Raw genomic sequence first — 12,500 nt, forward strand, 5'->3', positions numbered from 1 at the left:
CTTTTGCGATTCGGCACTGCGTCGCTTTAACTGACAATTGCGCGGTCGTGCGACGTGGCTCCCAAACAAAATTGGCGTCCTTTTTTTCCCACAAATAAAGCTTTCTTTTGGTGGTATTTGATCACCTCTGCGGTTTTTAGTTTTTGCACTATAAACAAAAATAGAGCGATGATTTTGAAAAAAATGAATATTTTTTTTAACTTTTTGCTGTAATAAATTTCCCCCAAAAATATATAAAAAAACTATTTTTTTCCCTCAGTTTAGGCCGATACGTATTCTACATATTTTTCGTTAAAAAAAAATCGCAATAAGCTTTTTTTGATTGGTCTGCGCAAAAGTTATAGCGTTTACAAAATAGGGGGTATTTTTATTAATTTTTTTTTTTTACTAGTAATGGCGGCAATCAGCGATTTTTTTCGATACTGCGACATTATGGCGGACACTTCGGACACTTTTGGCGCATTTTTGGGACCATTGGCATTTTTATAGCGATCAGTGCTATAAAAATGCATTGGATTACTATACAAATGCCACTGGCAGTGAAGGGGTTAACACTAGGGGGCGGGGAAGGGGTTAAGTATGTCCCTGTGTGTTCTTACTGTGGGGGGGTGTGGCCTCACTAGGGGAAATCACTGATCTTCTGTTCATACAATGTATGAACAGAAGATCAGCATTTCCCCCGCTGACAGGACCGAGAGCTGTGTGTTTACACACACAGCTCCCGGTCCCCGCTCTGTAACGAGTGATCGCGTGTGCCCGGCGGCGATCGTGCCCGCCGGGCACGCGCACGGGAGTCGGGGGGCGAGCGAGCGCGCCCCTGGTAGCCTGCGAGAGAGCCGACGTAGTATGACGGGATCTCGCGCAGGAGAGCCGACCTGCCGCCGTAGAATGAGGGCGGCAGGTCGGCAAACAGTTAATCCTCTGGGAAGGATGTCCATAAGGTTTAGGAGTGTGTCTATGGGAATGTTTGACCATTTTCAAAAAGCACGTTTGTGAGGTCAGGCACTGATGTGGATGAGAAGGCCTGGCTCTCAGTCTCCGCCCTGCTACTGAGCGATCACACTAGATCAGGAGTTGGCAACCTGGGGCCCTCCAAACTACATTTCCCATGAGGCATTGCAAGGCTGGCAGTTACAATTACTCCCAGAGGCCTGATGGGACTTTTAGTTCTTCAACAACTGGAGGGCACCATGTGGCCTACCCCTGCACTAGACAATCCATGTATCTAATCTACTTTTTCCATCCTCCGACGGGTCGTCTGCAGGACGTTCTGTAACGCCATCCATCTCCATAAAGATGATCTGCGACGTTCCGCCTGAGCGGCTTTAATTAAAAAGGACGAAGTGACAGCTAAATGAATATTGACCCAGAGATGGGAGGATTTATTATATGAACGCGAGAGAGACTGACCAGACCATCAGCCGGCATCTACTACAAACATAACACCGTATGGCAGTTCAGGGGATAATGGCAGAGTTTATCCCGGGATATACACAATGTACGGACAAGGGAGGAGCGGAAGGGTTTATCCCGGGATATACACAATGTACGGACAAGGGAGGAGCGGAAGGGTTTATCCCGGGATATACACAATGTACGGACAAGGGAGGAGCGGAAGGGTTTATCCCGGGATATACACAATGTACGGACAAGGGAGGAGCGGAAGGGTTTATCCCGGGATATACACAATGTACGGACAAGGGAGGAGCGGAAGGGTTTATCCCGGGATATACACAATGTACGGACAAGGGAGGAGCGGAAGAGTTTATCCTGGGATATACACAATGTACGGACAAGGGAGGAGCGGAAGGGATTATCCTGGGATATACACAATGTACGGACAAGGGAGGAGCGGAAGGGATTATCCCGGGATATACACAATGTACGGACAAGGGAGGAGCGGCAGGGTTTATGTCGGGATATACACAATGTACGGACAAGGGAGGAGCGGAAGGGTTTATCCCGGGATATACACAATGTACGGACAAGGGAGGAGCGGAAGGGATTATCCCGGGATATACACAATGTACGGACAAGGGAGGAGCGGCAGAGTTTATCCCGGGATATACACAATGTACGGACAATGGAGGAGCGGAAGGGATTATCCCGGGATATACACAATGTACGGACAAGGGAGGAGCGGAAGGGTTTATTCCGGGATATACACAATGTACGGACAAGGGAGGAGCGGCAGGGTTTATCCCGGGATATACACAATGTACTGACAAGGGAGGAGCGGCAGGGTTTATCCCGGGATATACACAATGTACAAAACAAGGAGGAGCGGAAGGGTTTATCCCGGGATATACACAATGTACGGACAAGGGAGGAGCGGAAGGGTTTATCCCGGGATATACACAATGTACAAAACAAGGGAGGAGCGGAAGGGATTATCCCGGGATATACACAATGTCCGGACAAGGGAGGAGCGGAAGGGTTTATCCCGGGATATACACAATGTACGGACAAGGGAGGAGCGGAAGGGATTATCCCGGGATATACACAATGTACGGACAAGGGAGGAGCGGAAGGGATTATCCCGGGATATACACAATGTCCGGACAAGGGAGGAGCGGAAGGGTTTATCCCGGGATATACACAATGTAAGGACAAGGGAGGAGCGGAAGGGTTTATCCCGGGATATACACAATGTACGGACAAGGGAGGAGCGGAAGGGTTTATCCCGGGATATACACAATGTACGGACAAGGGAGGAGCGGAAGGGTTTATCCCGGGATATACACAATGTACGGACAAGGGAGGAGCGGCAGGGTTTATCCCGGGATATACACAATGTCCGGACAAGGGAGGAGCGGCAGGGTTTATCCCGGGATATACACAATGTACGGACAAGGGAGGAGCGGAAGGGTTTATCCCGGGATATACACAATGTATGGAGAAGGGAGGAGCGGAAGGGTTTATCCCGGGATATACACAATGTACGGACAAGGGAGGAGCGGAAGGGTTTATCCCGGGATATACACAATGTACGGACAAGGGAGGAGCGGAAGGGTTTATCCCGGGATATACACAATGTACGGACAAGGGAGGAGCGGCAGGGTTTATCCCGGGATATACACAATGTACGGACAAGGGAGGAGCGGAAGGGTTTATCCCGGGATATACACAATGTACGGACAAGGGAGGAGCGGAAGGGTTTATCCCGGGATATACACAATGTACGGACAAGGGAGGAGCGGAAGAGTTTATCCTGGGATATACACAATGTACGGACAAGGGAGGAGCGGAAGGGATTATCCTGGGATATACACAATGTACGGACAAGGGAGGAGCGGAAGGGATTATCCCGGGATATACACAATGTACGGACAAGGGAGGAGCGGCAGGGTTTATGTCGGGATATACACAATGTACGGACAAGGGAGGAGCGGAAGGGTTTATCCCGGGATATACACAATGTACGGACAAGGGAGGAGCGGAAGGGATTATCCCGGGATATACACAATGTACGGACAAGGGAGGAGCGGCAGAGTTTATCCCGGGATATACACAATGTACGGACAATGGAGGAGCGGAAGGGATTATCCCGGGATATACACAATGTACGGACAAGGGAGGAGCGGAAGGGTTTATTCCGGGATATACACAATGTACGGACAAGGGAGGAGCGGCAGGGTTTATCCCGGGATATACACAATGTACTGACAAGGGAGGAGCGGCAGGGTTTATCCCGGGATATACACAATGTACAAAACAAGGGAGGAGCAGAAGGGTTTATCCCGGGATATACACAATGTACGGACAAGGGAGGAGCGGAAGGGTTTATCCCGGGATATACACAATGTACAAAACAAGGGAGGAGCGGAAGGGATTATCCCGGGATATACACAATGTCCGGACAAGGGAGGAGCGGAAGGGTTTATCCCGGGATATACACAATGTACGGACAAGGGAGGAGCGGAAGGGATTATCCCGGGATATACACAATGTACGGACAAGGGAGGAGCGGAAGGGATTATCCCGGGATATACACAATGTCCGGACAAGGGAGGAGCGGAAGGGTTTATCCCGGGATATACACAATGTAAGGACAAGGGAGGAGCGGAAGGGTTTATCCCGGGATATACACAATGTACGGACAAGGGAGGAGCGGAAGGGTTTATCCCGGGATATACACAATGTACGGACAAGGGAGGAGCGGAAGGGTTTATCCCGGGATATACACAATGTACGGACAAGGGAGGAGCGGCAGGGTTTATCCCGGGATATACACAATGTCCGGACAAGGGAGGAGCGGCAGGGTTTATCCCGGGATATACACAATGTACGGACAAGGGAGGAGCGGAAGGGTTTATCCCGGGATATACACAATGTATGGAGAAGGGAGGAGCGGAAGGGTTTATCCCGGGATATACACAATGTACGGACAAGGGAGGAGCGGAAGGGTTTATCCCGGGATATACACAATGTACGGACAAGGGAGGAGCGGAAGGGTTTATCCCGGGATATACACAATGTACGGACAAGGGAGGAGCGGCAGGGTTTATCCCGGGATATACACAATATACGGACAAGGGAGGAGCGGCAGGGTTTATCCCGGGATATACACAATGTACGGACAAGGGAGGAGCGGAAGGGTTTATCCCGGGATATACACAATGTATGGACAAGGGAGGAGCGGAAGGGTTTATCCCGGGATATACACAATGTACGGACAAGGGAGGAGCGGAAGGGTTTATCCCGGGATATACACAATGTACGGACAAGGGAGGAGCGGAAGGGTTTATCCCGGGATATACACAATGTACGGACAAGGGAGGAGCGGCAGGGTTTATCGATCTTACCTTACAGATGATCATCTCAGAGGTAGGATCTGTAGGGAAACAGAAAAGCCGGTTATACAATTGGTTCTGTGAGAGAATACTATACATTGCTTTATAAATCTCAAGAGACTGGAAACCAAACATCTACCAAATACACCAATCACAGGTCTTATATGATTTATGACTCACACAGAGAAAAATATACAATCCCTCCTAAAAATATCAATACTTATATGTAAAAACTACGAGTTGACAGATACATTTTCCTAAAAACCATCAAGAAGAATGTCAATTTACAGCTCTTAGATCAGGAGACAAAGGGATTCTGTGCACGTCAGTGGGCTGCAGTACAGCAAATGCAATGCTGGGCTCTCTGGGCTGAGCGGCAAGTGCAATGCTGGGCTCTCTGGGCTGAGCGGCAAGTGCAATGCTGGGCTCTCTGGGCTGAGCGGCAAATGCAATGCTGGGCTCTCTATGGGCTGCAGTACAGCAAATGCAATGCTGGGCTCTCTATGGGCTGCAGTACAGCAAATGCAATGCTGGGCTCTCTATGGGCTGCAGTACAGCAAATGCAATGCTGGGCTCTCTATGGGCTGCAGTACAGCAAATGCAATGCTGGGCTCTCTGGGCTGAGCAGCAAATGCAATGCTGGGCTCTCTGGGCTGAGCAGCAAATGCAATGCTGGGCTCTCTATGGGCTGCAGTACAGCAAATGCAATGCTGGGCTCTCTGGGCTGAGCGGAAAATGTAATGCTGGGCTCTCTGGGATGAGCAGCAAATGCAATGCTGGGCTCTCTGGGCTGAGCGGCAAGTGCAATGCTGGGCTCTCTGGGCTGAGCGGCAAGTGCAATGCTGGGCTCTCTATGGGCCGAGCAGCAAATGCAATGCTGGGCTCTCTATGGGCCGAGCAGCAAATGCAATGCTGGGCTCTCTATGGGCTGAGCAGCAAATGCAATGCTGGGCTCTCTATGGGCTGAGCAGCAAATGCAATGCTGGGCTCTCTGGGCTGAGCAGCAAATGTAATGCTGGGCTCTCTGGGCTGAGCAACAAATGCAAAGCTGGGCTCTCTATGGGCTGAAGTGTTGTACAGTAAATGTAATGCTGGGCTCTCTATGGGCTGAAGTGCTGTACGGTAAATGTAATACTGGGCTATGGGCTGAAGTGCTGTAGGGTAAATGTAATGCTGGGCTTTCTCTGGGCTGTACAGTAAATGTAATGCTGGGCTTTCTCTGGGCTGTACAGTAAATGCAATGCTGGGCTCTCTTCAGATGGCAGTGCCATAAGTGCAATTCTGGGCTTTCTCCAGGCTGCAGTGCTGTACAGTAAATGTAATGCTGGGCTCTCTGGGCTGGGTGCTGGGCTCTCTATGGGCTGAGCAGCAAATGCAATGCTGGGCTCTCTATGGGCTGAGCAGCAAATGCAATGCTGGGCTCTCTATGGGCTGAGCAGCAAATGCAATGCTGGGCTCTCTGTGGGCTGAGCAGCAAATGCAATGCTGGGCTCTCTATGGGCTGAGCAGCAAATGCAATGCTGGGCTCTCTATGGGCTGAGCAGCAAATGCAATGCTGGGCTCTCTATGGGCTGAGCAGCAAATGCAATGCTGGGCTCTCTATGGGCTGAGCAGCAAATGCAATGCTGGGCTCTCTATGGGCTGAGCAGCAAGTGTAATGCTGGGCTCTCTGTGGGCTGAAGTCCTGTAAGGTAAATGTAATACTGGGCTATGGGCTGAAGTGCTGTAGGGTAAATGTAATGCTGGGCTTTCTCTGGGCTGTACAGTAAATGTAATGCTGGGCTTTCTCTGGGCTGTACAGTAAATGTAATGCTGGGCTCTCTATGGGCTGAAGTGCTGTACAGTAAATGTAATGCTGGGCTCTCTGTGGGCTGAAGTGCTGTACTGTAAATGTAATACTGGGCTATGGGCTGAAGTGCTATAGGGTAAATAATGCTGGGCTTTCTCTGGGCTGTACAGTAAATGCAATGCTGGGCTCTCTTCAGATGGCAGTGCCATAAGTGCAATTCTGGGCTTTCTCCAGGCTGCAGTGCTGTACAGTAAATGTAATGCTGGGCTGAAATGTACAATAAATGCAATGCTGGGCGGCAGTGCCGTACAATAAAGTGAAAAACTGGGCACTCTGTGGGCTGCAGTGCTGTACAGTAAATGTAATGCTGGGCTCTCTTCAGGCAGCAGTGCCATAAAATAAGTGCAATGCTGGGCTTTCTCCAGGCTGCAGTGCTGTAAAGTCAATGAAATGCAGGACTCTCTATAGGCTGAAGTGATGCAAAGTAAAATGTAATGCTGTGCTCTCTCTGGGTCATAGTGCCATACAGAAAATGTAATGCTGGGCTCTCTTCAGGCAGCAGTGCTAAAAAATAAGTGCGATGCTGGGCTTTCTCCAGGCTGCAGTGCTATACAGTAAATGTAATGCAGTGCTCTCTCTGGGTCGTGGTGCTATACAGTAAATGCAATACTGGGCTCTCTGGGCTGATCAGACCAGGTTCTGCGTAAACAATGGCTTTGGTCAGGTAGGTCGTCCATTGCATTAAAAGACACAAGGGGGTAGATTCAAGAAGCAATTGCGCCTGTGTAACCATAGGTTACACAGCGCAATTGCTTACTTGCCCCGGCGTAACGAGTGCTCCTGATTCAGGAACCTCGTTACGCCGACTGCAGCCTAAGATCTGCGCGGCATAAGGCTCTTATGCCCGCATATCTTAGGCTGCATTCTTGCGGTGGCCGCTAGGTGGCGTTCCCGTTGTGCTCAGCGTATAGTATGCAAATTGCATACTAACACCGATTCACAACGTTGCGCGAGCCCTGCGTACGCAATTTACGTTGTTTACGTATGGCGGTTTTCGCGCAAGGCTGCCCCTGCCCCTGGCAGCCCATGTTACGTATACCCGTCGTTCCCGCGTCACGAAATTTGAATTTTACGTAGTTTGCGTAAGTGAATCGTGAATGGCGCTGGACGCCATTCACGTTCACTTTAAAGCAAATGACGTCCTTGCGACGTCATTTGCCGCAATGCACGTCGGGAAAGTTTCCCGGCGGAGCATGCGCTCTACGATCGGCGCGGGAATGCGCCTAATTTAAATGATTCCCGCCCCCTACGGGATCATTTAAATTGCGTGCTCTTGCGCCGGGCATTTTGCCGGCGCGCCCGCGCAATTTACGGAGCTTCCGCTCCGTGAATCAAGGGCAGCGGAGCAAATTTGCGGGGGCGCAGGGCAAAAACGTTGCCCTGCGCCTCAGTAAATAATGCGCAATTCTACCTGAATCCGGGCCAAGATTGGGAGGTTGTAGACCCAAACCCTACTTTCAAAGATTTGCCCAAAACTTCAGTTGCCGATATGGATCGATTGATAACTCTGATCTGCGGCTTTCTTAGTAGGTGGTTTATTGAAGAATCAGATGCTTAGTTTGAATGTATTCAGTAAGGTTTATTCACAAACTAACATATGGAATACTTCTACAGAGGAATCTTGAATTTTAGTGGTGTCTAATATGACTTGAGACACGTAAAAAATAAAAAAATAAATCCATTGTGTCATCGTTAATAAATGGGCCTCTTAGTAGTACCCAGACAGCAGCAGATCTCCGGAGCTCCTCAATCTGTCCCGTTGTGTTCCCTCCCAACTATAAATTCAGGACATGATGTACAGATAAGTCTCCTTCCAATGTGTGTGCGGAGAGATAAGAGGTGGCAGAGCACTGTAACGATTGCGGTGTCACCGGATGATAAACGGCCGACTCTATAGAAGGTGAAGAGACTGGGTCATACAATAGATGTCAGTCTATAGACGTCCCCTCTAAGGGACCCTTCCGACACAGGTCAGACCCTGAAGTAACGCCATCTACAGGATAATGAAGAAAGCAGAAGATGGCCAAAATCAGGGAGATCACCCGACTAGAGGAGTGGGGGGTGGAGGATGGCACATTAGTACTGTGCCCATGGAGCCGGGAGTTCTTAGACCAACACAAGGTGAACAAAAAGTGAAAAAAATTACACGTCTACAATAGCGAAATTAGAAGTCTGAGGCAAATTTGTTGGCGGTCCATCGTGAGGATGACCTCTTCGACCTCTTGGCGCTTCCCCAAATCTCAGGGCTGGAACGGAAACAGGCAAATAGATACCGCAAAGTGGATCAAAAGCAAAGATTTGCTAGGATATGGGAAACATTGAAAAATATTGATTATACCAACCTAAACCTATCTTTTGTATTGAATTCCCTCTGAAATGTAGCAGTGTAATACCTGTGCCTGGGCACTCCCTATACGCAGGCACTAATAGCCCATGACCGGCCGCGGAAAAGGGGCAGAGGGCCCTTCACCAGACCAGCCGGGAAAGGGGCAGGGGGCCCTTCACCAGACCAGCCGGGAAAGGGGCAGGGGGCCCTTCACCAGACCAGCCGGGAATAGGGCAGGGGGCCCTTCACCAGACCAGCCGGGAAAGGGGCAGGGGGCCCTTCACCAGACCAGCCGGGAAAGGGGCAGGGGGCCCTTCACCAGACCAGCCGGGAAAGGGGCAGGGGGCCCTTCACCAGACCAGCCGGGAAAGGGGCAGGGGGCACCAGACCAGCCGGGAAAGGGGCAGGGGGCACCAGACCAGCCGGGAAAGGGGCAGGGGGCACCAGACTAGCCGGGAAAGGGGCAGGGGGCACCAGACTAGCCGGGAAAGGGGCAGGGGGCACCAGACTAGCCGGGAAAGGGGCAGGGGGCACCAGACCAGCCGGGAAAGACCAGCCCGGAAAGGGGCAGGGGGCCCTTCACCAGACCAGCCCGGAAAGGGGCAGGGGGCCCTTCACCAGACCAGCCCGGAAAGGGGCAGGGGGCCCTTCACCAGACCAGCCCGGAAAGGGGCAGGGGGCCCTTCACCAGACCAGCCCGGAAAGGGGCAGGGGGCCCTTCACCAGACCAGCCCGGAAAGGGGCAGGGGGCCCTTCACCAGACCAGCCCGGAAAGGGGCAGGGGGCCCTTCACCAGACCAGCCCGGAAAGGGGCAGGGGGCCCTTCACCAGACCAGCCCGGAAAGGGGCAGGGGGCCCTTCACCAGACTTGCCCGGAAAGGGGGCAACAGACCAGCCGGGAAAGGGGCAGGGAGCACCAGACCAGCCGGGAAAGGGGCAGGGGGCTCAGTACTGCCAACAGTTTGGAAGGGACATTAGTGTTAAAAGGGTAAATAAAGTGATGGAGTACAACTCAGACACACACAGAAGCCCTCAGACATAGGTACAGAGGGTGCACCATAGATAGAGGACAGGGAAGAGTACAAGCATGGTTTTCCAGTGTTTTTTGGTAATTCAGGGGTGTCTGCACATCAAATGCACATTCCCATTTACTTCAATGGTGCCATGCGATAACCATTCTGAGGCCGGAGTGTTTGACTTTGTGTTTCTTTGGGCACATCAAGTATTAATAAAACGCTTTTGCACTGCAGGAACTGCAGGTTACACTTGCCCTTGGCTGCATCTACACAGTTCCCAATTCCGACACAAGCCAATGGCTCGGTGGGGGTAAAGGAATGAGACAATAGTGTGAGTTCCCATGAGGACGGAAGGGAAGTCCCAGCTGCGGAGTGCCTCAGGCCTATAATAGGAGATAAGTGGGTCTTTAATGACCATTAATTTCTGCTCGAATAACTGCCCCCTAGAGACCGGACTACCCAAGCAGAGTAAATCAATCATTGCCAAGACAGTGGAAGGAAGACGGCCAACCGCCCAACCACACTACACCAAATATTACGTACACACCAAGCGATAAGAGACCCAACGCCCCTTAGAGAGCCCCCATTACTCATGGTGAGCTTAGCAGGACGGACAATTCTATTTACTACAATGATGAGACGAAATGCCGAGATTGGTCACCAGAACCTTGCAAATTGTACGACGACGCACAGTATTCAAGTAAAGAGGTGGGGGTAAGGGCGCCGCCTGCTGTGTAAAGGTGTATCTTGTGCCCCGATATACTATTTTATGTTAACCCTTTCACCGATAGCGCATCCTATAAATCCTGGAACGTGGCAGGCGAACGCACAGTAGCAGATGTGACAATGGGAGAGACGGAGGCTCTCATCCAGTAGATGGAGAGACGGAGGCTCTCATCCATGTAATCAGCATCTGGATAGTCTGTAATGGTGATCAGACGGCACAATAAAGAGCTGGTAAAACACGTTTCCTGAGAATTACCCTGGAGGAGGGGGGGGGGGGGGCTCCTCGCTCTACTGAGCCCAGCAGGGGGGAAGAAACAATAGAAGAGTCCTGCAATGTACAGACCAATCATCACCCAGAATCCTCGGCTCTGACTGCAGACAAAGGCTGCCGGGATGTAGCAGACACACACACACTGCAATCTCTGAACCTAAATCCAATTCCTGCATCGTTATTGGAGGACATGAAGCAGACTCCGTTCATCTGCCTGTATTTATGGGTAGCAAGACTCGGGACCCCACTGGCAGGCACCAACCGGAGCATAGTCTGTACTGGCACATGGCATGCTCATCCATCTTATTGGATACTATGTGCCCCCACAGCAGTGGAGAGCAACATTTATACTGTGATGTGTAAATGAACTTCATGTGGTAATGGAGGCGTTGGAAGCGTCACGTGGAAGGCCTCTTTTATGAGCCTCCATATTGTATGCTGGCTGGAACATTGATGGTATGAAGTTAGGTGGTGGGCTAAGGGCACCCTCTAGGGGCAGCAGGGTGTGAATGCAAGAGGTGGTGTAAGAGCACCCTCTAGGGGCAGCAGGGTGTGAATGCAAGAGGTGGTGTAAGAGCACCCTCTAGGGGCAGCAGGGTGTGAATGCAAGAGGTGGTGTAAGAGCACCCTCTAGGGGCAGCAGGGTGTGAATGCAAGAGGTGGTGTAAGAGCACCCTCTAGGGGCAGCACAGTATGAAGACAAGAGGTGGAAAAAAGAAATGTTCCTGAAATGCCGCACTCTGATAGGCGACTTATTGAAACAAAATGAACAAAGGATAAAATCCAAAGCTGTATAACATCCAAAAATTCATGCAACACTGCAATCAATGGTAGAAAGTGGACATAGGGGACAAAAAAGCTAACAGGTTTCACATCATGGATAGATGCTTAATCATAGCTCAAGAGGTGGTGTAAGAGCACCCTCTAGGGGCAGCAGGGTATGAAGGCAAGAGGTGGTGCAAGAGCACCCTCTATGGGCAGCATGGTATGAAGACAAGAGGTGGTGCAAGAGAACCCCTCTAGGGGCAGCATGGTATGAAGGCAAGAGGTGGTGCAAGAGCACCCTCTATGGGCAGCACGGTATGAAGGCAGGGGGTGGTGCAAGAGAACCCCTCTAGGGGCAGCACGGTATGAACGCCATAGGTGGTGTAAGAGAACCCCTCTAGGGGCAGCACGGTATGAAGGCAAGAGGTGGTGTAGGAGCATCCTCTAGGAGCAGCACGGTATAAAAGCAAGAGGTGGAGTAAGAGCATCCTCTAGGAGCAGCACGGTAAGAAGGCAAGAGGTGGTGTAAGAGAACCACTCTAGGGGCAGCACTGTATGAAATAAGGTGTAAGGTGATGTACAGGCACCCAATAGGGGCAGCACAGTATACATTAAGGCGAAAGGTGGTGTGAGGGCATCTTTTAAGGGCAGCACAGTATAAAGTAAACGTGAGAGGTGGTGTAAGGGCAGCCTCTAGGTGCAGCACAGTATGGAGCAAGGTGGGAGGTGGGCCAGGGGCACCCTACAGGATGAC

The 12,500-nt window shown here is 51.1% G+C and overlaps 1 protein-coding gene across 1 annotated transcript in view; it reads right to left on the reverse strand.

The window, feature by feature from the left end:
* Nucleotides 1-12,500, reverse strand: part of GTF3C2 (general transcription factor IIIC subunit 2) — an 80,040-nt gene that overhangs the window by 10,991 nt on the left and 56,549 nt on the right. The window contains 1 exon segment of the mRNA XM_040347592.1: nt 4,329-4,834. Coding sequence (XP_040203526.1) covers nt 4,329-4,834 — 506 coding nt within the window.

The sequence above is a fragment of the Rana temporaria genome, chromosome 4 (genome assembly GCF_905171775.1).
Source record: "Rana temporaria chromosome 4, aRanTem1.1, whole genome shotgun sequence".
NCBI classification, from domain to species: domain Eukaryota; kingdom Metazoa; phylum Chordata; class Amphibia; order Anura; family Ranidae; genus Rana; species Rana temporaria.